At 48.0% G+C, this 26,991-nt stretch overlaps 2 protein-coding genes across 2 annotated transcripts in view; one reads left to right on the forward strand and one right to left on the reverse strand.

The window, feature by feature from the left end:
- Positions 1–437: 437 nt before the first annotated feature.
- On the forward strand, positions 438–24,611 carry LOC142928917 (uncharacterized). Its single transcript, XM_076069445.1, has 2 exons — positions 438–830; positions 18,164–24,611. Exon 2 carries the CDS (start codon positions 18,174–18,176, stop codon positions 19,296–19,298), a length of 1,125 nt encoding a protein of 374 aa, XP_075925560.1. The 5' UTR covers positions 438–830; positions 18,164–18,173; the 3' UTR covers positions 19,299–24,611.
- LOC116945612 (uncharacterized) overlaps positions 10,759–26,991 on the reverse strand; it is a 78,360-nt gene continuing 62,127 nt past the window's right edge. Inside the window, exon 14 of the mRNA XM_032960091.2 lies at positions 10,759–15,763. Coding sequence (XP_032815982.2) covers positions 15,735–15,763 — 29 coding nt within the window. The 3' untranslated portion in view covers positions 10,759–15,734. The remainder of the gene's footprint in view (positions 15,764–26,991) is intronic.

The following is a 26,991-nucleotide window of genomic DNA, read 5'->3' on the forward strand; positions in this document are numbered from 1 at the left end:
TCTTCGAGGTAGCCCTGTAATGTCCTCTTCCGTGGGCCATTCACTAAACTAAACGTTTTATTTTACCAGGTAAGGCCCACTGAGCTACATATCTCTCTTTTTCAGAAGCGACCTGGTCACAAATCAAATGATAGCTCAACGAAGTGACTCATCATGTGGACATGTATAGCAGCCACATACTCGAAACGCATGTTGATTGTAAACGTGGAGGGAAGACCCGGAGAAAAATCCACGCGACCACGGGGAGAACATAACACTGCTCAGCAAGGGATCCATATTCATTTATCTCGTGACATGATGCCGAATGCACGATCGTGCTCAGCGTTGTTGTTGTTGTTTTTAAGCTGTGAAACCGGTTTTGGCGTTTCCAGCAGCCTTGAGCAAGTGTTTCCACTGCTTTCTCAACCAGCCACAGGAGGCATGTACCCTCTGAAAGTGCAAACGATCAAAAAAATCCACATCTCGCAGCAGCAGCAGCAGCGGGGCTGATGTCAGCCCGATCTATATTTAAAATATCCCGCACAGCCGGAGCAGGATTCGCTCTTCACTCATCGCTTGTTCACGAGCCCCGGGGTACGTCCCATCACGCTCGGTGTCTTCCAGGCGCTCCTGGTGCCTCCGGGCTCCTCCTCATCTCCAACCTCCTCCTCATCTCCAACCTCCTCCGTTCTTCTCCTCTCCTCTTCCTGTCTCACCGCCTCCTCCTCTTCCTGTCTCAACGCCTCCTCTTGTCTCACCTCCTCGCTCTTCCCATCCCTTCTGGTCGGGCGATGCCCACGATCTGAACGAAGCCTTCAACTCCACTGTCCCTCAACTCTTCAAGCCTCCAGGTGAGGATGAGCTGCACCTGCGCGCGGTCGCTTTGCAAATTCGAAATTTGTCTCTCGGTAGTTAACGATAGGGATTTGCAACGGATGTTTATTTCCAGTGCTTAAACGCATCTTTAAAGTGCTTTGCAAGTGCATGGCAATGCAATCTGATCGGGTAAAATATGGGGAATTGATAGAGGGGGAATAATGGAAAAACGTACAGCCCTTTTGTCAATCCACTGCTGGATGAGGGCCTCATGATTCCCCAAGTAACGACAAGGATCTGCGTTTTAAATGCCGAGGCGTGGTGAATGCCCGGCGTGGAACCGTGCTTTATAGACGCATGGATGGAGTGTGAGAGCAAACTCGGAGCTGAGTACGGGGGCAAAGTAGAGAGGGGCCAAAACGGAAGCATAAAGACATCGTTGTAAAAAATGGTCAAACTCACATCATCATTATTCTATTGTGCTTGGGAACATATATAGGGGGGTAGAGTTGACAGCCCCCCACCCACCGCCCAACAACTTTTGACAGGGGGCAGTAACAAGGCATATAAGGTGCCCCCCCCCTATAATGCTCATCATTCACGGAGTCCCTCTGGGCTATTCAATACAGAACCCCCGTGCGGGTAGTTGTGCACTCAGTCTCTCGTCGTTTTCTCTTCACCTGCAGTGTTATTATGGAGGTGGAAAATTGGCTAAAAATACTGCGAGCGTTTTGGGACGTCGATGGATGTGAAAGATTGATCGCACTAACTCTGCAGGTTGAATCCCACTGCAATTTGGACTCGGTGATGAAATGTGGCCGCCGTCACAAGGCTCTGTCTAGAAACAGTGGCTTGTTTATCCTGCAGACAGAGGCACCAGTCGGACATAGGTAGAGCGGAAGGTCTTGAGGCTGGACTTGAAACGAGGGCAGGGAGCCGACAGCACAGACGACTTGGGGAAGGGAGTTCCAAACTCTGCGGGTGATTTGAAGTCACGATCCGTTTCACAAATCGGTGACTTACTTTTTTTACCTTTCGATGACCACACGTAGAGTTTACAGCAGGTGCGAATATATGAAACGTTCTGCAGTGACATAAAACTAAACATCTTTGAACACATAAACAAATATACACATTTACTCTCATGAGTTGATGCATATATCTCGGCAGCGGTGATCCCCGGCATGTATCGATGGCCAGAGATGGGGAATTCCGAGTGAGTCGAGTCGGCGTTAGGAGGAGCAGCCTGTCACCGCAGTGCTGTTCAGACACACGCACAGGGTTCGTCACAGCGCTACTCGGCACGCTGATCTACGAGCATTGCCCACAGCACCGTATTGCAGGTGGGAATGCCAAGTTAAAAGTCGTGGACTTGTAAACATTCACAAAAATTGGTAGCACATGCTGTTGTTGGCCTTTTGTGGCCAAGACAACCTAGTTTAACACGTAGGCTTTCGCGACCAATATTATTCATAATAAAGGTTTTTGGGTTAGATTGCGTTATTTATAAATGTGTCGTAACCCTCCACCACCCGACACGGCCAATCAGCAAAAAAAGTGTCACGTTAACAAAAGACAAATAGTTCACTACTTTAGCCCACCGGTGTGTTGAAGAGTGAATCCACAACATTTACAGTTTGAATACGACGTTTCACTGGTAATTACATCCAGCATCATCGGGCAATTCGCCAGAATGGTAAAGCCCTCACTTGCTCCCAGTCTTAAATGGAGCAGCAGGGTGACGTCATCATTTCATTAGAGAATACATTGAAATTGAGAGAAATAGAAATAACTTTAATCGCTCTGACAGCTACAGGCTTAGTGCGGCTTGGAAGCGTATTATTAAATAATACATATGACAATTCCTTATAGGGGAAACACATACTAATTAACGGATTACTAACGTAGCATATAATCACAATAACACACATTACAACTTATTACTAATCTACAACTCATTACTAATCATAACCATTGACTGATTACCAATCAATTAAATAATTACAATACCCCCCCTCCGCCTCAAATCACTGCACCTGAATGAGTTAAATGATGACGTCATCCTCCTGCTCCATTTAATACCGGGAGCAAGCGAGGGCTTTACCATTCTGGCGAATTGCCCGATGATGCTGGATGTAATTGCCAGCGAAACGTCGTACTCAAACTGTAAATGTTGTGGATTCACTCTTAAACATACCGGTGGGCTAAAGCAGTGAACTATTTGTCTTTTGTCAACGTGACACTTTTTTTCTGATTGGCCATGTCGGGTGGTGGAGGGTTACGACACATTTATAAATAACGCAATCTCAGAAAGGGTTTTATTCGCCATGAAAGTTCGCACAGACAAGGAATTTACTTTGGCAGGAAGGTGCATAAATTCAACATATAGGAATCTGAAATCTAAAATAAGTGGTATACAAGTCTAACTATACTAAAGGTACAAAGTCTAACTAACACTAAGGGGCTAAAGTATGTAAAAATTTGAATAAATATTGAATATAAAGTAGCTATAAGATACAATCTAAAAATACAAAAAATACAAATAGGGTAACATAGTGTAAATATGGCAAGGTGTCATTTTGTAGATAAAATATTAAAGTCAGTGTAAGCCCTTGGCCTTGTTGAAGAGGCCAGCAGTGGATGGGAAGAAACTGTTTTTGTGGCGTGAGGTTTTGGTCCTGATGGACCGCACCCTTCTGCCGGAGAGGAGTAGCTGGAACAGAGAGTGTCCAGGGTGGGTGGAATCGGCCACAATCTTCCTTGCTCGCCTCATGGTCCTCGAGGTGTGCAGGTCCTCGAGGGTTGGTAGATTGCAGGCAATCACCTTCTCAGCAGTGTGGATGATACGCTGCAGTCTGCTCTTGTCCTTGGCAGTGGCAGCAGCGTACCAGACGGTTATGGAGGAGGTGAGGATGGATTCAATGATTGCTGTATAGAAGTGCACCATCATTGTCTTTGGCAGGTTGAATTTCTTCAGCTGCCGTAGGAAGTACATCCTCTGCTGAGCTCTCTTGGTGAGGGAGCTGATGTTCATTTCCCATTTGAGGTCCCGGGAGAGCATAGTGCCCAGGAAGCGGAAGGACTCTACAATTTTGACTGGGGAATCGCACAGGGTGATGGGGGTGAGTGGGGCTGTGTTCTTCCTTAAGTCCACAACCATCTCAACTGTCTTTAGAGCATTTAGCTCTAAGTTGTTCTGACTACACCAGGCCACCAGGTTGTCAGCTTCTCACCTATAGTCAGACTCATCCCCACCAGAGATCAGCTCAATGAGGGTGGTGTCGTCCGCAAACTTCAAGAGTTTGACGGACAGATGATTGGAGGTGCAGCTGTTGGTGTACAGGGAGAAGAGCAGTGGGGAAAGGACGCAGCCCTGAGGAGTTCCGGTGCTGATGGACCTGGAGTCAGAGACTTGTGTTCCCAGCTTAACGCACTGCTTCCTGTCAGACAGGAAGTCTGTGATCCACCTGCAGGTGGAGTCGGGCACGTTCAGCTGGAAGAGCTTGTCCTGAAGCAGGGCAGGGATGATGGTGTTGCAGGCAGAGCTGAAGTCCACAAACAGGATCCTGGCGTAGGATGCTGGGGAGTCCAGATGCTGTAGGGTGAAGTAGAGGGCCATGTTAACTGCGTCGTCCACAGACCTGTTGGCTCTGTAGGCAAACTGAAGGGGGTCCAGGAGAGGGTCTGTGATGGCTTTGAGGTATGCCAGGACCAGGCGCTCAAAAGACTGCATTACCACAGAGGTAAGGGCGACCGGTCTATAATCATTTAGTCCTGTTGGCTTTAGCCTTTTGGGCACAGGGATGATGGTGGAGGACTTGAGACAGGCTGGCACATGGCATGTCTACAGGGAGGTGTTAAAGATGTTGGTGAACACCGGAGACAGCTGGTCAGCGTAGTGCCTGAGGGTGGCTGGAGAGACAGAGTCCGGCCCAGCTGCTTTGCGTGGGTTCTGCCTCTTGAAAAGTCTATTAACTTCTCCCTCCTGAAAGGAGAGAGTCGTCTCTGTAGTTGGGGTGGGGGATGGGGCCTCTTGGGTGGGAAGGGGTAGTTCAGGACAGTCCAATTGTCTTTCACATCTGCAGTAGAACTCGTTCAGGTCGTTGGCCAGGCGGGAGTCGTTAGTGGTGTGGGGGGCTCTGGGTTTGTAGTTGGTGATCTGCCTGAGCCCTCTCCAGACAGAAGCAGAGTCGTTCGCAAAGAACTGATGTTTTAATCTCTCTGAGTACAGTTGTTTAGCCTCTCTCACCGCATTGCTAAACCTGTTCTTCGACTCCTTGAATCTGTCTCTATCCCCACTCCTAAACGCTTCCTTCTTCTCCAACCTCAACCTTCTGAACTTTGCTGAGAACCAGGGCTTGTTGTTGTTGAAGTTCACCCTGGTACGTGTTGGAATACAGCAGTCCTCACAGAAGCTGATGTACGACGTCACAGCCTCTGTGAGTTCATCCAGACTATTGGTAGCAGTCGTGAACATATCCCAGTCAGTGCAGTCCAAGCACGCCCGCAAATCCTCCACAGCCTCACTGGTCCACTGTTTAGATGTCCTCACAGCAGGTTTACAGAGCTTTAGTTTCTGCCTGTACGCAGGAATCAGGTGGACCATGGCATGGTCAGAGTGTCCCAGTGCTGCTCGGGGGACGGCGTGGTAGGCTCTACTGATTGTAGTGTAGCAGTGATCCAGAATGTTCCCTTCTCTGGTAGGACATTTAATGAATTGTATGTATTTGGGGAGTTCGTGGCTGAGATTACCTTTGTTAAAGTCGCCAAGTACGATAACCAGCGAATTTGGATTTGCTCCACACTCAGAATCTGGTCGGCGAGCATGCGTTGGGCCTCTATAACCTGAGGACCCGGCGGCAAGTAAACTCCGACCAAAATGAGCGACGCGAACTCGCGAGGCGAGTATAAAGGTTTACAGTTTATAAAAAAATTATTCAAGGAGCGGAGAACAATGTTGCAGAATCACTTGACATCTACACACCAGCCACTGTTAATGTAAAAACAAACACCACCGCCTTTCGTCTTGCCGGAGAGTGCTATGTCACGGTCCGATCTTACAAGATGGAATCCTGCCAGTTGTAGCGCAGTGTCCGGAATCAAATCACACAGCCATGTCTCCGTGAAGCATTAAACAGAAGATGAAAGAAAGTCTCTGTTTTCACCATAAGTAGCTGAAGTTCGTCCATTTTGTTGCACAGTGAACGTACGTTGGAGAGGAAAAAGCTCGGTACCACTGTTCGGATCCCGCGTCTGTGTAGCCGTACTAGAGCCCCCGACCGTTTACCCCTTGGGTGGCGTTTCGCTGCTTGAGCAAAGCCTAGCGCGGCTTTGACTAGAATGCCCACTAATTCTGCCACTGGAAACAGAAGAGTGGGAAATAAATCCACAGGAATTGTTTCCCTGATGTTTAAAAGTTCGTCTCTTGTTAGGGAACTCCGAAAATATTGGCAAAACACTGAATTAACAGACAAAACAAGACAAAACGGGGCTACCATCATCGGCGCCATCTCACCAGTACGGGTGTGCTGAACAGCAGGCCTCTCTCACCAGCACGGGTGTGCTGAACAGCAGGCCTCTCTCAATAGCACGGGTGTGCTGAACAGCAGGCCTCTCTCACCAGCAGCTGAACAGCAGGCCTCTCTCACCAGCACAGGTGATCAAGCAAAACAAGACAAAACCGGACAAAACAGGGCTCACCAACCGACCGAGGCTGCCATCATCGGCGCCAACTGCACCAATGTTCTAACCCAAAAACCTTTATTATGAACAAGACAAGTGAGTTGTGCAGATATCAATCCACTTTCAAAACGATATTGGACAATTTACTTCCATTGGCCATGTGAACACAAATTGTTATCGCTAACGTTTAACCGGGGTGGAGTGGGTGGCCTATTGATTAGCACGCTGTGCAATGAACCCAAACTGTCCAGCGTGGTGAAGTATGGTCAAACGACTCCCACAATCGACATGGCACGGGGAAGCCTTCACCCAGCAGCACATTGACAAAGTGCTATCAATCATATTTTGTGTTCAACATTTTTTCCATGTAAATTTCCCTCGGTTGTATTTCAATCGTGTTATTTGAGTCTTCATCAGACGAACAATCCGTTTGGAAATCTTTCAGAGCAGTGACCATTTATGTTAGAGAATAACTGTCGGAAGCGGATATCACATTCTACGTCTGAGATACCTTTAAGTGACCTGGACCACACAGTAAAAGGCAGAACGTTCCACCCACTTCGCCACATGGAGAGTAATAATGTTCGTCACGTGACCGGCAAAGCAATATTTAAATTCTCATTGCTGGAATTTAACCAAATTAAATGTAGTGGATAATCAATTTGATATGAAGAGGTTTTTTTTGTGCAATCATCGGTGAACGGGCCACGACAATTAACTTGAGAATCCAGTTTAACTACAGTTGTGTGGCTAATACTTGGATTAAAACCCAGCATTTCAGTGGTACCACCTCAGCACTCGGAACTCTTGAGCCAACCCGCCACCTTTCTCACTATATGTAACCACACCAGGTTAGCCAACTGGTCATGGCACGTGGATTAATATGAATGCAAATCTTAGAGCGCATTTTTTTGCTATCCATTGAATATCGCTGGCTTTATTTTAATTTCATGCTGCAGATTCATGCCTTTAAAATAATTCTGGAGCAGCGAAACGCCAACTTTGCCTCTTCCCTGCTTGCTGCAGAGATTAATAATAGCTCTTCCAGTCACACTTTTAGTTCCACTAATACAGTGCATGGATATTCATAGTTTGTACATGAGGCCACGGTGGTAAAGTTAAAATATGCAGAGCTGGATATTTAATTACTGAAATGGAATTATGCAGAGGCCACGTTTTCTTGTGCATTTTTTCATTTTAAATTTAGCAGGACTTTTGAAAATCCATTCCGAGTGCCAGCACCCGTGCCGTGTTTATTTTTCCACCGAACGACAGCATCTTGTAATGTGTAAACGGGTTAATCCACTGCGGAATGTTGGGGCATTGCTGAGCGAGAAAACATGGAACTGGATTATGCCTTTTGAGGACTGGAATATATTGCGCCAATGTAATTTTTGTTCTCAAATATTATATTCTAGCTGTGCTATCGGCGTCATGGCACGCACATATATTATTTTATTCTCATTCTACGTGACTTTACCGAAAGAACCAAAGAAGATGAATCCTTGCAGTCACGAAAGCTTTAAATCGAAATTTTACGCATATATTTTTCACGTGTTTCTACTCTGCAGCTAGCAGTGCATCGCCCTGTGTCAGATAATGTTCCCAAACAATGACAGAACTGGCAATCATTGGTAAGTGAGAATAAAGATTTAATCGTGGGTGTCTGCCTAGTTCCGAACCCAGGAATCTCAGCAGTGCTAGCTCACGACTATGAACCTGGAGCATTGGTGCTTTAGCAAATAATACGTAATCGATTTAATTTCAGTGGAGGTGGAACAATTAAGATCACGAAAAATACATCAAATCACCTGTGTGTGTATGAATCAATGTTATGATTTTCCTAGCCGGGCGGTGGTAGTTATGCACATGGCCTGTAATCCAGCACTGTGGAGCCGAGGGTTGCTTGATCACACGAACTTTGTGGAACCCCTTACTCATTGGGCATCGATGTGCCCATATCCTGTCGAGCCAGGAGAAGGTGGTACAGCAAAGCGCCGATGAATATCATCCGTCTTCTCCAGGTCCTCCGGTTTTTCCCTCCACATTTAGAATCAATATGCGCTTAGAGTATTTGGCTGATATAAATGTCCACGTAATAAGCCACTTCGTTGGGGTATCACTTGTCGCCAGGTCTCTTCTGGAAAATAGCTATATAGCTCAGTGGGCCTGATCTAGTAAAATAAATATATATTTAGTTTAGTTTTAATAGAATGTTTCCACCTCGCAAGAGTAGGATTTCTCCAGGTGCTCCGGGCCTCCCCTCGCATGCAAACTCTTGTGAATTTGCTGAAAACATCTTGATCTAAAAAAACAACTATAATGTAGGACCCTAATTTAAAAAAAACACATCGCCCTTGAAATTGAATTCGTTGCTGGGGTTGAAGGGTCGATTTATATCGATTGTCATTGTGGCGCGTGCAGACTCTCTTAGACGGGTTCAGAGGTCACGTGAACCAATTTTCACGTGATGCGCCCGAATTGTAAACGATAAATCTCTCACTTTAATAATGCGACGCGCGCTTTGAAGTACATGCCCTATACCCGCGATGCGCCAAGTGATTTAATTCGAGAAGCGTCAGCCCCTTACCAATGCACTGCTGGACGACACGCCTCCCCGCCCTGTGTCAGTTGCTGCGCATTGTTTACCCATACTTCACCACGCCTATCGTCAGTTGGTCACACGCGAGGTATCCAACCGGAAGGGATCTTCGGGGCAAAGCCCCCTGCCTTGATGCGTGCACCTAAAGCTGCCCCTGGGGCTTCGATCGCCCGTGAAGCTTCTGGGGGCCACGACCACCGGAACCGCACACAAACCACGGCAGCAGATGCGGTTACTTGATGGACGCATGGACATTTTTTTTTAAAAACCTCTCTGGTGTGCGGAGACTGTTGTCGCCCAGAACAGACCACGGGACCATATGCTTGGACTCACTGCCCGGTTCACAGACACAAAGGGAGGCATCGTCAGGGCGATCCCACTACTCCTGATGCAATGATCTGGCCCAACCACCTCAATGTCAAATTATAGCTGCTGCTGCTGCTACCGCTGCTCCAATCAACATCAGCCACACGAAGTTTTGCGGTGCGACCGAATCGCCGAGCGGATAGCTTGAGTGGAGTATTGTCTCTAGTCTGCAACCAGCTCGAGCTGTGCACAGATAATGATTCGTCCCCGGGTCATAGCAGGAGTTGGTATGACCTAAGGTAGCAAATGTTTGGCCTACCGATGTCTTTACATGACCGATGAAAGTTAATTAAATTTTGATTTAAAGCTTTCGTGACTGCAGGGATTCATGTTCTTGGTTCTTTCGGTAAAGTCACGTAGAAGGGAAACAATAAAATAATAAAAATATAAAACAATATTTTTCATTTTATTTTATTGTTTCCCTTCTACGTGACTTTACCGAAATAACCAAGAATATGAAAGTTAATTACTTAATAAGCCAGTCATTGCAACAGGTTATCACACAACTCACTGTTATTGGTCACATCAAGACATTGGAACCCGCTATGGCTTTACCAGCTCAGGTGGGTGCCGCGGATGAGAGATGTTAACGACCTCACCTGGTATACAGGAGGTCGTGGGTTCGATCCCAACACTGACAGCTGTAGATTTGGAATTTGCGTCTCTCTCCCCGTGGTCGCGTGGGTTTTTCTCCGGGTCCTCCGGTTTTTCCCCTCCACATTTAGAAACATGCGTTTAGAATATTTGCCTGCTATACATTTCCACGTAATAGGCCACTTCGTTGAGCCGTCATTTGTGGCCAGGTCGCTTCTGAAAAATATCTACAAAAACTCAGTGGACCTTACCTGGTGACATAAAAAGTTTTTTTTAAAGCGGTACTGAGCGGTGAGAAACCATGCCTGGGCTCGTGGACTATATAGAAGCGATTCGGTCGCAAGCAACCAAGGCTTATAATAGGGTTTTTCCCCTTTTTTTCTGGCAACAAAACTGAAACCTTTTTAAAAGGTTTCATGTCTGCATTAACCACAATACCTGCAGTCAAAATGCAAACAAAAAACATATGATAATATATGTATTGTCCTTGAAACTGATTGGTCCACACCAAGGGACGGCTTTCTTTTGAGCCTCGACCCAATTGGTGCTCGACCAGATGACGCCAGAAGGCGAACGATCAATGGACGTGACATTTTAAATGCGCCACGATCGAGATTTAAAAAAAAGCTGAGACAATGTACGTTCAACTTCTTTCTCACCGTACATAGCCAAGGCAAAGAGCAGTGGACGAAGAGAGGCACGGCGAGTGTACGGCGTGGGACGTTTTCTCAGCTTTGTTTTTTATTGAAAATGTGTACGAAAAAGAAGCAAAAGGAAAATATGAAGCGTATTAGGGATTGACCGCCAACTATATAATGCGATCGAAGCGACAACAACACTCGAACAAAAAAGAACCCGGAAAGTTCCCGGGCCATTCGCCGCGCGCACTTGCGACGGCATCTGTGGGCTTTCCTTTCGGACGTTCACCCTGGGGGTGGTCCGGTCGCCACAACGACAACGAATGGATGTAACTGAAGTTTAAGATAATAGTTATTAGAAACCCCACCCCCACCGAACAAAAATGAAAGCAACACAACATGTCACCATGTTGTGTTGTTTTTGTCGTTGTAAATGGAACTTGGGCGGTGGTCCATTTTAAATGTTAATTTGTTTTTTTGGGTCGGGTACATCGATGAAGCCAGTGCAACGATTTATTGCCAATATTTCATCGTAAGTCAATATTTATTTCATCGTAACTTTGATTTAAGGGGTGACATCACATTCCTCGTCGCATTAAGGTGGCTACGCTAAAACAAAACAGTTGGAATGTTGACAGGGCTATCGCTAGGCCAGGCTCCAGCTTATCTCAGTTGGAGGTGTGGGGGTAGATTGGATACTGTTGCTGCAGGCAGCCACAGTAACAGTTTTTCACCGCTAAGGGAGCGTGGACTTGGATGGGGGAGGGGGGCAGCGGTGGTGTGGGAAGCCAAAGCGACATTGCGTGGTGCAAGCCTCACCCGATCGCCCGCCTATTGTAAGCCCTGACTATCGCAGGTATTTCGATGAACCCAGTGCAGCGAGTTATCATCAGATTGATCGTGAACTTTGACCTGTCGTGGCATCACATAATAGTCTCCAAGAAGCTCTGCAAAGCGAGCATCATTTTGACACAGCCATTGTTCAGATCCGCTACCGGATTTCGAGACTGGATTTCAATCGACGAGTCGATGCGTCGTCAGGACGGGCCGGGGAGGCATCTTTGCTAAGAATCCGTCGCTAACAGACACCCACAGCTGAGGGATTTGCGGCGATTACCTGCAAAAGCCTTCTCTCACCGGCGTCAAGAGGTTAGGATGAGCGACAGGATGAGCCGTGTTCGGTTAATTGGCTGTGCCGTGACCGCAGGTCCTGTGCGGGCTGGACATAAGTGGCGATTGGGGGGGCAGGGTTGGAGGGAGCCCCAGGTGGCTATAATGAGGGGGGGGGGGCGTTAGACAGGTGGTCCCAGGTAAAATCCTGCAGCAGCAGCAGCAGGGGGCCCCATGCCAGCCACGCTCCGGCAGCAACCCCTGGTACCACCACCGCTCTGAATGGCGAGCGGCGTGTCTACTTCGCGTTACCGGAACACGCAACGGACTCCAACCGTCATCTAGACGAGAAAATCGACGTCGTTGAATTCGATTTCCGGATAAACACCGCTGCAGAGTGTGATGAATACAAGCTGGTAAATTGGTTTGCGAGAGGGGGGGGGGTCTAAGCCCGTGACTTGCACCGTGTTAGCCGCCCACCCCACACGAAGCCTCACGGCGCCCGAAAGTCTCGGCGCTTCTCGCCTGTGGCAGACGGCCAATGGGACGACGGTGATGCCGCTCCACAATTTCACAGCCTTGGGGGACCCCCCCCTCCCCCTCGGACCCCCCCCCCCTGCCCTCCGGACATCGAACAACAGATGGACGGTGAACTAATGCGCAGTGTAGCAAGCGGAAACAATCTCTCCCAAACACTTTTACCGTTAGCGAAAATAAAAACAAAAAAGTGCAGACGTTTAAACAATTCTTAATCGCCTAATTGTTTACGGAAGTTTCTTTTTTTCCTGTATTATTATTCATGTCTATATTCTTTTTTTATGCACTTTGGTGAAGATATTCTATTGGAAATAAATAAGCGTGGTTTTAAGAAAAAAAAAAGATCTATTTGTCGCAGCACGCGTACGCTGTGATACATAGGCACAGGATACAAATCGTACTTGCGTGCGTGCGCGCGTGTGTGTGTAGTAATATAAGCAGTTTTATATTTTTGTATTTTTTTGTTTTTGTGCCACTACGACTACCGCTAAACGTTACACTGTTATCGGATTACGTTGCCGTATTGTTTCATTTTTTCTCTCGCCATTAACATATGATGCGTGATACATGTGCCCCCTTTAAAAAAAAACTAAGCGACGTACCTACCTCCCTAGATAATGAAACTACAAGCGCCACCCTTCTCTCGGGCCAATCTCGACACTTTCTCTCTTTCCCCCACGCTCTCTCTTTACTCTCTGCCTGCATGCGCCGAAAGAGGCCGGCTGTAACCCAGCGATGCCACAACCAACAACGCCGTTGCAATTTGCCTGCTCTTACCAGGTGGACCAAACTAACCCACAGCTCAACTGTCCTCGTGTGCCAACGCCAGTGATGATCATCTGCACCAATTCGGTCTCAAATGAGTACGTGGTGGCCACGCGTAAACATCGCCACCAGGGAGACAAAGGCGGCCGGACGTGGTGCTGGCCACCCACCCCCTCATATGCTGTGAAGGGCGCTAACATTTTAAGAGTAAATATTATTCAATTCAAAATGCGCCCTGGTGGCACGCATCTCATGGGTGGCACACGAATATGAGTCGCGTATCGGATAACTTGTAATTTCAACAGGAACCAAATTGTTCGCTCCACCAAGCTGACTTCACACAAAGGACAAGTCTGGCCAGGTATAGATATCCACGGGTTGAACAGAAGCGTGAAGATTCACATTCGTCTGATGGTGTTGTGGCATTCACCCGTGTAAAATAGCTTTATAGCTAATCGGATATCTCCAGGATAAATAAAGATTCTGGTCACGATTCGTTGTGCCACCTTGCTCTCTGGAACCTAAACGCCACCGTGACATAGGCTGGCGCACGCTGGCATCTCCAACCCATGCCCAACTTGCAACTTTGCCCACCTCTTGACTCTAGCCCGTCAGCGTCTGCGATTTCCCATCACTCGTCAATCTCCTTTGAGGTTTTTGAGCCTCGCACATTCTCTCTCGTCCTTGATAAAGTTTCCGTACAGGAGGATGATGCGAGCACCTCTCTGCACGATCCCTAACCCTGTGTGTGCAAAGTAAGAAAACCCCATCTCCTTTACATGACGTCTGCGATCCTCCGTTTGTATCTCCAATTCCATTTTAGGGAACTAGAAATTGTCCAATGGGAAGAGCCAGCAGAAACGCAGCCCCCCCTCCCCTTGTCCAGTGGGTGCTACTCGAGGTCTTTCAAAATAGCCCCGAGTGCGCGATCTCGCAAAAGCCCACAATGCACCATTGCACAACCGCTTCTAAAAAAACTACTTCCTTTGCTCGTCCCTTTTGCCCCGTTTCTGTTTCCTGTCGGGCGTTGAGATATCAATAAAAACCAATATCGGTGGAAGGGGGGTGGGAGAGGGGCTGGAAGGCCCTTCCGCCCCCTCCCTTCCATCGTTTCTGTACGATCCTCGTGCAAACAAGCGAAGCCGGCTGCGACAAGATTCCACAAATCTTGCTGCCACCTGATGATGCCGGTTGTAATTACTGGCAAAACGTCGTACTCCGATTGTACATGTTGTGGATTTGCTCTCCAACACACAACCGGTGTGGCTGTACTAGTAACGAATTGGCACGTCCTGTTTCTGTGACAAACCTTACACATTTATATTTACGCGATCTAACCCATAAAAAAAACCCTCTTATGGATGATATTGGTCGCAAAAGCCTCCTCCTACGTGCTAAACTGACGAGCTTCTACTGGGCAATGCGGTGGCGGTGGACGTAGAATGCTTATCTTTTTGCAAAGTCTGATGATCGCTAAATATTGCGGGGTAGGACGAGGTGGCGGGGGGGGGGGGGCTCTTTGGCAAATGACGTTTGTGCTCACGTGGGGTTTCCTATCGACCCCGTGGCACGCCGCGGCTCCGTGCGTGCGTGCCGAGTCTAAGCTCTCGCACCCCCCCCCCCCGCACCACCCTAGCGTGCGTTTCGGTGTGGGGGGCTGGATGAGTTGTGCTGTGCGCCGCCATCCGGCGCGATGTCTCTCGACGTTTGTCCTCCACGTGCCGGGAATGAAATTCGACAGAGCTCGTGCCGCGCAAGCGCAGCGGAAACGTCCGTCGTGCGAGGGCAACCGCAAAACAAAACAACTCACGCGGCCGTCGAGCGAGCGTCGCTCAACAGGCGCCACCGCCGCCATCGTCAAATCCTTCCAGCGTCCGACAGAAGTCCTCTCGTTCATCAAGCACTCGCGCCCCCCCCCCGCCTCTCTCTCTCCCCTCCCACGCCCTCCTATCCCTCTCTGCTTTCTTCCTCTCCAATGTCAATGATAAGCAAGTAAAAGCTCAGTAGGACTATGGATGAGCACTGGGAAATGTTCACCCGGGCTTTTGCCGCGAGTGCCCGTCGCGTTACTATCGATAGCTGACAATGATCATTTAACTTTGGACAAAACGTTGAGGAATTAACGCGTCGACTAATTGACAATTGTTTGTGGACCGCAAGGTGTAAACAAGCTCGCACGTGATTCAGAAACGTGATTTTTTTTTTTAAGCACGCGCACACGCGTCACAAAAAAAAAATCCCCGCTTGCCAAATGTGACTCGACGACTAAAATGTGCGTGGTTTGCCGCCGGATCTGCTTCGCTTGAATTTGAAATCGCCCAAGTATGCGAACGTTTTTCAGCGATTGCCCCATTACGTTTGGGTTTTTGTTACTTTAAGATACTCCTGCACGCGATTCGGTGTGGAGAGACAAAAAACGAGGAGTCCGCGGGGGCACATCCAGAAGCCCTCGTGTTTACCAGTGCTCATCCTTTTGAGGAATAACGAAACGGAATATATATAGCTATTAAATAAACTGCGAGTAACATACATTTCTGTTTAAAGCCATTATATAAATGATATTTTTTTTTGTTTTCCTTAAAAAAAATTATAAATACAAAAATGAAATTGCTGGCGTGGGAGATGTTGCGCAGTTAGAAGATCTTTCAGACTTCATTCACGTATTGCTCCAAACCTGAAAAAAATAAACAATGCAGAATATTTAGAGGATTTTCCATAGACAAGTTATAACTTATCTTGTGAGTTAAATTATTCGCTACGACGCCAGTGCTTATTATCTGTTGTGTATTACATCACTTTGCGTTGAACTAGGACCCATATGTTATAAGAGATGGTCCTTGTCTATAAACATCTGGCAGTTCACCAGTATTGATTCAAGAAGGTCCGACGCTGCTGATGCGACACTGTATGTTGAAAGCGGTCCAGCATTTTGCTTTTACCAAATCAATGCTGCTGAATGTATTCAATCCCAGAAGGCTATCGTGCGAATGGGTTGTAAGAGATATACTTTTAGAGAGTTCTGGTTGCCATTGTGCATGTATCGTGGATTCATATCGATTCCCAAAACCCCACAAAGACGTCCATCGAATCGCGCGTGAGAATCAATGATCCTCGCTTCATTCCTGTTGCATTCATGTCATGTGTTCACGTTGCACCTGCAGCCACTAAAGGCAGCTAGAATATCCACCACGATAGAAAAATAGCGGCTCGGCGAGTCATATCGCGACCTCTCCGAGGTGATTACTATTCATCAGCTCGTCGGGTGGGAGGTTGAATCCGCGGCAAGCCCAACAGCATCTATTGTCTCCGGAGAGAGCGGCGAACTTCCAAGCATTCCTGGCGACATAGTGGACGTGTGTGGCCACAGACACCTGCGTTGCACCGTGTATATATTGTGAGAAGCAAATCCCAGTGGCTGGCTTGCCGCGGTTCACATTACTGGCGCACCGGATTGTGCCATACCGTCACAAAAATGGGGGGGGGGTAGGGGGAGGTGTTGGTTAGCTTGTACTTCTTGCGCTTCCCTAGAATGGCTTATTCCATTTATTCACGGGGTGTGAGGGGGGGGGAGATGAGGGTGAACTTGGTGGTGACCATGGGCAACTTGCGTTGGACGCAGCGAGTGCTGAATGCAAACGCCTTGAGATCGAATCGGGCGAGAAAGGCGGCTGGGGCCCAGCACCTGCCTGCCGGCACACTGGGCAGAGGACCGAGTCGAGAAGCTGACGCCATTTTTGTTAACGTCTATTTCGATAAACGCCCCACGCGAGTTTGGACATCGGACACAAATGCCAAGGTGGAGCTGAGAGCGTATGCTTTGGGTGCGTAGGTGAGCGTGTGGCGGTGGTGTGGTAATTCGGGTGATTTGAGGGGGGGGGTGTGGGAGGGAGGGGGGTAGGAGAGGGGGGGGGTGATGGGAGGTGAGGGGGCAGCCACTTGAGCAGCGTCCATAAGCGGCGTCGCGGTATCGGATACTGCAAGCTGTCCATTCCTGCCCTATTCTTGGCATGCTGGCACCTGAGGCTCGGTGAGCAGCTGTTGCCGGAGGCCACGAGGCCACTCGGAGCCCCGGGGGAGCGCAATAAGCGAGACCGGCAGATGGGCAGAGAGCGAGCGTAGGCAGCAGTGGAGTATGCAGGCGGTGCAACTGCACCGGGCACCACAGGCTACACAGGGGCCCCGTGCACTCGGAGGCTATGGACAGGAGAACGTTTGATTCCTTGCACCAGGGCACATGGCGACCGAGTTATGCCACAAGGGAGAGCGGAATGAATAAACAGCAAAAGTAAAGTGGGAAACAGAAACGAGCCAGATTTAAATTGGAGGATGTGCTTCCGGACATCTGTAAAAACAAGCTTCATAGCTCATCGGATTGCTCCAGTATAAATAAAAGACTGATACTGAATATCATTGATATTAAATTGCAAAAAATCAATTCACATGCGCCGGGGTTCAAGGTGTGCGTCATGACCAGCATTTGGGAATCGGCGGCGCGTTTGCTTGCTTAAAAAAAAGGCTGCGTGATCAAATTGGTCTGGAAAACCGATTGGCTGATGGACTGAAATATTTTTTTTATTTATACACGGAGACAAGCAATGGATTTCTTCTTCATATAAGCTTTTATCCAAGAATGGGAACGGAGAGAGTTTTCTGAGGCTAACGATACAAAACTGGATAAAAACAAACTCATTTCAATTAAAATGTTTTTATGAAATTTAAATTTAAATAAAAAGTCCTTTCTAATCGGAGAAGAGCAAAGACTGCTGTGACTTCTTTTTCCCAAAATATTTTTCATTGCTTTAATGCGACTTTCTACCTGAGCTCTGCCTATCTATATATGTAAAAGGCTACGGATGTCTGCAATAGCTCAGTGTCTGAAGACAACCAGAAAGAACCCGGAAATTGACAATTGTGTCTGTAGAGAAATCTTTGATAAAAAAAATATAATTAAACGCGTGAATGTTGAATCAAGATCTGCTAGATCGGCGTATGTTACGCCAGGTACAGCTAGTTTAATACATTTTCCTACAAGCCTGCCTATTGACCTTTGACCCCTTTGTCGATCATGTGACAGGTTGGCTACCATGATGGTTACCATGGCATCTGCATACCCGGCCTACCAGCAGGTCCATGCCAAGCCTCCGCCCCCTGTGCCACCCCCCAAGCCCAAGAAAAAGGTCAAGTTCCTCAACTCTGTCAACAAGGACAGCAAGAAGAGCGACAAGAACCATGAACACGGAGTCAATCATCACCAACATCATCATCAGCACAACCAGCACCACCCCCGTCATCGGCAGCACCAGCATCAGCAGCAGCTGCCAGATGACATCTTGGAGGTGGAGGAGCCGGAAGACGGCTCTGTAAAAAACAAACGGGAGGCCCCAGTTGTTGTCGTGGTCAACAGCGAGATCCGGCAAGAAGTCGGCGACAATTCAGCGCAGGTGCGGCTGATTCCGGTTATTGAGACTGAAGTGGCGGTGGACGCCGAGGAACCGGTGATTGCCAGGCCTCCTGTCCGTGCCATTCAGTCGACGCCGCCGCCACGGCCGCCGTCAGCTGAACCATCAACGGTAGAGAATGCTGGCAAGACCCAGGAGAAGCAGAAGCCAAAGACTCTACCGAAACCGGCCAAGAAGGGACTTGGCTGGGCGCGTCTGAGGAAGCACCTCATTGTGCAGGAGCCCGAGAATGCCGGCACCGGGGACGGCCAAGCTACGACTGGCAATGAAAAGCCCGGCGAGGCCACCACCGCCGCTTCCCCTTCCCAAACGGAGATGCAGCGGGCCATCGTGCCTCCGCAGAGCCGGGGGATGGGCAAGCGGTGGGACTCGGTGCTGTCTCAGCTGTTTGCGGCACGTGCCGAGCACCAGCGCCGCAAGGAGCAGCGGGAGAAGCGAGGAGGGGAGCCCGAGGGCACCGGTCACCGGGCCTACAAGGGCCGCCTGCCGCTGCTGCTGTTCGGCCCGCGCTTCGACGCACGGAAGCTCCGCGAGGCGGCATCACGGCCCGCCAAGAAGCTCGCCACCTTCGTCTTCGACCTGGGCCTGGCGCGGAGGGCCGCGGCGGCCGTCTGCGATGACGATTCCGCCACCGCCGCCGCCGCCACCGCCGACGCGGTCGCCACCAACAAGACGTTCAACCGCTCGGCTCGCGGTTGGCAGACTGATGAGGTGGCGGCAGCGGCATTGGTGCCAGCCGCCAGCGAGTGATGGAGACGACGGCGGATTCGGGGACGGTCCTCGGCAAAGCCCCGTCGGCGGCGGTGATCGATCGCGCGAAACCTAGTCATGCCGAGTCTTCTGCGAATTCGGCGACGTTGGGGCAAAGTGTGAGGTTTCTTGGCCTCGTGCAGCTGAGCTGACCATACTAACCTTGGGTCAAACAAACGAGTTATTGTTCGGGGGCAACGACGCTGTTATTATATTGTTGGGTCAGAATCGTACGAAATTCAATTTAGCTTTGGGCTGTTTTATATCTACATGCAGTGTGGTCGCACATACCTGGTAAGGTGATAGGTGATAGCTTAAAATCCGTGAAATGTGAATATTAACCCTATTGACCAGTTCAGGCCACTGCCAATTTTCACCCAAGTGAAAAAACTACCCGAGCGATTGACAGCATAAAAGCCAAAGGGTTGTTATTGAGTTGGATTTGCAGTTCGTGAAGAAGGTAACGACTGAAATCATGAGGGAAACAGAGGTGAAGTAGAGCTATGGATACGTGAAGTGTGTCAGTGATGAAAGGAAAACTGGCACCAAAAGAATGCTCAGTGGTAATGTATTCAGTTGATAAGCACTTCTCGGCCTAGTAAAGAAAACTGCGATTATATTTGTTTTCTTTTGTTCCCACACCTTTTTCGGAAACCACGATGCCAATCCGTCGCGCGCTGTTGTAAGCCTTCTTCAAAATAAGAGCAGCACGTTACATCGGTAACGAGTGTCAATCAACAGTGATATCGGCCAAAGGCAGAGCCGACGTCCGATGTCCGTTTCACGCAACTTGTTGGGGTTCGCACCCAAGGCCGGGGCGCTGCGTCGTCGAGTCGTCAGGAGCCTCGCGTCCAACTCGAGGTGAACTTGCCAAGCGTGTCGGTGCTCCTTGCATGCCCAAGATGTGCAGCACGAGACGTCCCCACAGTCACCACACAACGAAGCCGGCGTCGCGTGGTAGAGGAGGGATCGTCGCAGCCAGCCAATTGCATTGATGCCGCCATGCCATCGCTTCCTTCCTTCCTTCTGTTAGGTCCTGCACAGCTTTTGCCTGACCTTGAAGGATCGCTCTTACAGCCTCTGCATTGGGTGACCTCTGGGCTGCCACTCCACAGTGCCTGTCGGTCATGGTTGGTGGTTTGACCACTCGCCAGCGATGTTAGTAGTGGCCAGGAATCGAACTTGGGTCACCGGGCTCTAGAGTAATATGCACAACGTATGCTAATTTGGATATTATTTACTTGCATGAAGATATTGCTATGTAAACAGAGAGACAACTTGAGTTAAACTTGGAATGTTGCTACGTATTTATTTTTGAAAGTGTATTGAATTAGATTTTCCGGCAATGTGCTGCGACGCGTGACTTTAGAGGCTGGGAATTTGCTCGAACTCAAAAGTTCATGGTTTTTCAGCCGCTTTGGAATCCTGGACCACACACCTTACACTTGGTGCTATGAATCCCAAACATATTTCCTCGGGCACAATTTCTTATTGCGATTTGCTTTTTGCAAAAGTGCAATTGGATGCCGTAGAACATACGCAGAACAATACCATTTTATATTTTGCGTTATAAACCATTTGCTTTCTTCCCAACAGTCCTTGCTCCAACGGCCCTTGATGGGACCTGCGTCACTTCCTGTGCAACAGTCTCTCGGACTTCTGCCGACAAACTGTGGCACGTCGTCCTGGCGGTTCCCTCTGACAAGTTCCCCTTCGCTTTGACGAGGCCCATGCAGCGTGTGCAAACTGATTCACTTGCATTCGATCTCGATTGGGGCGCAACAGCCTGGCATCGTCACCCCCTCCGATGTTTGTGAATGTGCGTTCATCAATGTTGCCAACTGAGCAAATTTGTATCTAGATGTAGTGACTTTGATAAATCGACAGTTTTAAAGATTTACCAGGTGGCTGGCTGTTGTTGGGGGAGTTGGCAATACTGGCCTACATCGGCTCACGATGAATTTCTAGATCGGTAGACATGGGAAAGGGAGGCAAGCATATGGTAGTTCACGAGGACCGGAGTTTGAGCAACCTTGCTTCGCTACAGAATCTTAAAAACCTCGTTTATCCCACTGGCGAATAAAAGGCACTTAGCTGGGTGCCATGCATGGCGGGGTGGTCAGAAGTTAAATGTGGAAGAGTGCTCCAAATATCGCGTCAGCTTAAATCAAGGCCTGGATGTAATCGAAATCTGAATGTTAATCCAGGCATGTTGCCGTGTGAAGACAGGCCTGTGACCTACAGTGAGGGAAAAAAATATTTGATCCCCTGCTGATTTTGTACGTTTGCCCACTGAAAAAGAAATTATCAGTCTATAATTTTAATGGTAGGTTTATTTGAACAGTGAGAGACAGAATAACAAAAAAATTCAGAAAAACGCATGTCAAAAAGTGTTATAAATTGATTTGCATTTTAATGAGGGAAAGAAGTATTTGACCCCTCTGCAAAACATGACTTAGTACTTGGTGGCAAAACCCTTGTTGGCAATCACAGAGGTCAGACGTTTCTTGTAGTTGGCCACCAGGTTTGCACACATCTCAGGAGGGATTTTGTCCCACTCCTCTTGCAGATCTTCTCCAAGTCATTAAGGTTTCGAGGCTGACGTTTGGCAACTTGAACCTTCAGCTCCCTCCACAGATTTTCTATGGGATTCAGGTCTGGAGACTGGCTATGCCACTCCAGGACCTTAATGTGCTTCTTCTTGAGCCACTCCTTTGTTGCCTTAGCCATGTGTTTTGGGTCATTGTCATGCTGGAATACCCATCCACAACCCATTTTCAATGCCCTGGCTGACGGAAGGAGGTTCTCACCCAAGATTTGACGGTACATGGCCCCGTCCATCGTCCCATTGATGCGGTGAAGTTGTCCTGTCCCCTTAGCAGAAAAACACCCCCAAAACATAATGTTCCACCTCCATGTTTGATGGTGAGGATGGTGTTCTTGGGGTCATAGGCAGCATTCCTCCTCCTCCAAACACGGCGAGTTGAGTTGATGCCAAAGAGCTCCATTTTGGTCTCACCTGACCACAACACTTTCACCCAGTTGTCCTCTGAATCATTCAGATGTTCATTGGCAAACTTCAGATGGGCACATATATATGTGCTTTCTTGAGCAGGGGGACCTTGCGGGCGCTGCAGGATTTCAGTCCTTCATGGCGTAGTGTGTTACCAATTGTTTTCTTGGTGACTATGGTCCCAGCTGCCTTGAGATCATTGACAAGATCCTCCCGTGTAGTTCTGGGCTGATTCCTCACCGTTCTCATGATCATTGCAACTCCACGAGGTGAGATCTTGCATGGAGCCCCAGGCCGAGGGAGATTGACAGTTCTTTTGTGTTTCTTCCATTTGCGAATAATCCCACCAACTGTTGTCACCTTCTCACCAAGCTGCTTGGCAATGGTCTTGTAGCCCATTCCAGCCTTGTGTAGGTCTACAATCTTGTCCCTGACATCCTTGGAGAGCTCCTTGGTCTTGGCCATGGTGGAGAGTTTGGAATCTGATTGATCGATTGCTTCTGTGGACAGGTGTCTTTTATACAGGTAACAAGCTGAGATCAGGGACACTCCCTTTAAGAGTGTGCTCCTAATCTCAACTCGTTACCTGTATAAAAGACACCTGGGAGCCAGAAATCTTTCTGATTGAGAGGGGGGCAAATACTTATTTCCCTCATTAAAATGCAAATCAATTTATAACATTTTTGACAAGCGTTTTTCTGGATTTTTTTTGTTGTTATTCTGTCTCTCACTGTTCAAATAAACCTACCATTAAAATTATAGACGGATCATTTCTTTGTCAGTGGGCAAACGAACAAAATCAGCAGGGTATCAAATACTTTTTTCCCTCACTGTACGCTCCGGTGTTAAAACACAGCTCTCGCTGACATCGGATAACTCTCATCGGCTGTCTGCAGATGTAAAATAATGATTTTACAGTATATATGTATGTACAGTGCAATGTAACACCCGACTCCCTGGGTAGTGATGTATAGGCAGATACGTGAAATGGTTGGATATGTGAATATTGACAGAAAATTGTGACCACCATGCACAGTGTGTGGGTGTTTTGCTTGGTGAGGGAAGATAGGTGACGGTCGGGTAAGCGATGTACTGAACAGTATAGTCGAGGAGTTTGCAATGAAAAGGAAAACTGCTAAAATCATGTGTTCATACCGAGCAGTGTCGTGATATGCATTGCTATTGAACCACTGAGGTTTTGCACATGTATGTGATCTTAATGCAATGTAGCTCTTTCATAATAATAATTAAAAAACTGAACTAAATTATTTTATTTACCAGGTAAAGCCCACTGAGATTTGTTGCTGTTTTTCAGTTGCGACCTGGCCACACATGATAGCTCATCGAAATTGCTTATATCATTACACGTGGGAATTTATAATTGCAGACAAATAACCTCACCGCATGTTTCTAAATGTGGAGGGGAAAACCAGAGGACCTGGACAAATATCCACATGACCACGGGTAGAGAGATCAATCAAACTCCAAATATATAGGCATCGTCAGGGTCCAGGATCGATCACACAAGCTCCTGTGTACCGGGAGAGTTGAATACAACACCTTGATACTTAAACATTTTTTTAACTAAAACCAACAATCACTGTCTTTGTTAAAATACGTGCTTGTTTGCACATCATTGGTGAGAAAGTTTGAGAAGGGTTATTTATCAAGTTTAGGTAATTACTATAACTGTGCATAAATATAAGACTATATACAAACTTGTACGTTTGATTGTAAATATGTTTAAAGCAAAATCTAATAAAAAATTGAATGCTACGTTTTCTTGCATGATGATACTGTACATATACACTCCAGAAAAAAACAATATGGCTGCTGAGCAGGTCGAAGCCTGCACTGGGCTTGAGATAAAATGCAAATGGGTGTGCTTTTCGGAATATACGAGACAATACAATGTTAGCTTAGGTAGAATGTATATGTGACCACATCTTACTGTTAAAAAAAAACAGCATGCATATTTATGTATAGAGAAAAATAGGCATAGCCTGGGATTAAACGTGCAGGGAATTGACAGCACAGATTTCTGGGAGAATGGAGTACCAGACCCAAGGTGCAGCAGAAGAGGACGAGTGACCCCCACTAAGTGAAGGTGGACACGTGACTGACAGAAAGACTGGGTTGCTGGCACAGAGGGTGCGTGGGGGGAGAGAACAGAGTATGATGACAGGGGATAAGTAGGCGATTGAGGAATGAAGAGTGAGATAAGAGAGGAGAAATATGCTGGGGAGTCCATGGAGGATCTTGAAGATGCGAAAATCATCTTGAAAAGTCAATGTGGCTGCAGGGAGTTACAGGAACCAATAGCAAAAACACATGAATAAAAAAAGATTTTCACACTGCATGTATCGTGGGTGTATGAATTGATGTTTAATCAACAAAGCTGATGCACCTACTCCTCAGCCACACTGAGGAGCTTCTCCTGAATGGGAGAAATGGGGAACACGAACTGAGGGGCACTGCTGTTTGGGTGATTTGCTCCCCCCCCCCATCACCCCCGCCCCCCACCAATTCCACCGTGGAAGAAGCCATGCCCGCAAAGTTCCAAGTTCGGCTGGAAGCAAGCAACCTTCTACCATGCACACACACACGTTTCCTAGGAGAGGTTAGGCCATACTTCACCAAAAAAAACAGCTGCTGCCATCCATCATCGCTGACTCCTCATAGACAAGAATAGGAAGTTCCTAGTAGACCCTGCACTCTCTCTCTCTCTGGCTCTCCTGCTCTCTCTCTATCTTACGAACTCGCTCTATCGCTCACAATCTCCATCTCTTACCTTTATTTTACCTCTGCTCTCAACAACCCTCGCTGCACCTGTCCTCTTTTTTCACTCTGATGTCCGCTCTCCCGCCACAGTGGTGAGATGTTAACTATCTCGCCTGGTATGCAGGAGGTCGTGGGTTCGATCCCAACTCTGACGCCTGCTATATATTTGGAGTCTCCCCGTGGTCGCATGGATTTTTCTCTGGGTCCTCTGCTTTTTCCTCCACATTTATAAACTTGTATTCAGAGTATTTGGTTGCTATAAATTTTCACATCATAAGCCACTTCGTTGAGCTATCCAATCGCTTCTGAAAAATAGCTACATAGCTCAGTGGCCCTTACCTGGTATTTTTTAAAAAATATATATATTTTCTCACTCTTGCTGGCTTGCTCTCTCCTCTCCGTTGCACTCAATGCCTCTGCATGGGGTTGGGTCTTCGCTACGCCTACCTCGAGCATGACCCGCAGCCACCACCTCTTATTTACCATAAATCTCCATGGGGTTGCTCTGTTATTTCCAGAGTTAAAATAGTCCCACGTTCGCCGGGCGCCCCCAGTCTAACATAACCGTGCAATGGAATCGCGACCGGATGAGCCCGCGCGTATATGTTTGTACGTACGTGTAAACATACACCGAAGACAAAGATTCCCTGTATATCCTTATTAGACCCTCGGGGCAGTACTATTAGCGAGCACCTATTAAGGCCAGCTCGGCAGCGCGAGGAGAGGAAATGGTGTGGCCACAGCGGCCGTCCTTGTCTGCCCAGTGCTGATGTTTACATGCCGCTCTGGGGATGCGGGGGGCGGGATACTCGTTTGGGTTGACCTGGGGGGAAGAGGCCCATGACTGTTTCAGATATCGCTTGCCACTTACGTTAGCTGTGGCTTTGGAATGGAATCCGGGCCTGTCGAGCTTTTTTTCGTTCAGCGTGCAAACTGCTGCACCACTGCAGCATGACTGGCTCATGTGACGAGGCGTGTTGCAACCCCAGAGGACTAATGCGATTGCCACGTGTGGATGAGAGGCAACCAACCGAAGGGACCTCGGAGGTAGTTCTTTGACGTCACCTTCCTACACCGAAATGAATCGTCTACGGGCAGTGATAACACGACGCCGATCCACCTTGCCCCAGCCCACGTCAGAGACAAGCTGCACCCATCTCCTAAGACCTGGGGATGCAGGTTCTCTCTGCATTTCCAGGTCATCGAGGCTTCAGTCGATGGGTGACTGAGCTGTTTCCTGCATAGTCCCGGGACTCAAATCTATCCCACAAGATCTCAGATTCTCAGAGTCGGGACATCTTTGAAACACGTATTTATACACTTCCTTTGATTCAACTGTTAGTTACTTCAGAAAATGGCTTTTAGCATTTCTTTTGATCTTGTTTTGTGAGTATTTTTTAATGCTGAGCTTTTGCTGCCGTGCACAGACTTTTAAATACTGGCTAAAAGGCGATTTGTAAATGCAATTATTATTACCTTTCTAAATAAACCGTGATTCGGAGGAAAATGGCAAAAACGAGAAGAAGAAATGTCAAAATGTTGGACCTTGTGGGTGAGCATTGGCGTGGGGTGGTGGGGGAGGATGCTGGGGGGGGGGGGGAGACGTAAGGGGTGGAGTTTGAGGAATCGCGCTCTAGAGGGCGCCGGTGGCCACACTCGGCCAGAACAACACCCGGGCGTTGGGGCCGGAGTTAGTGTGCCATTCTATTCAGGGTGTGTTGTGTATGTACGTGTGTTGAACTTCTTTGGCACCATACGTAGCCAACCGTGCTAATCGGGGGTGCGGCACTCGCTGTTTTTGCTGCCTTGCCCAACGTTGAAAAATCGGACTTGTAAAAATATTATCTGATTTATTTATTAATTGTTACCTGCACACCATTTTCTCTATTTTGCACTCCT

The sequence above is a fragment of the Petromyzon marinus genome, chromosome 24 (assembly GCF_048934315.1).
Source record: "Petromyzon marinus isolate PM22_M1 ecotype Great Lakes invasive population chromosome 24, UKy_Petmar_22M1.pri1.0, whole genome shotgun sequence".
In the NCBI taxonomy this organism is placed as follows: Eukaryota; Metazoa; Chordata; class Hyperoartia; order Petromyzontiformes; family Petromyzontidae; genus Petromyzon; species Petromyzon marinus.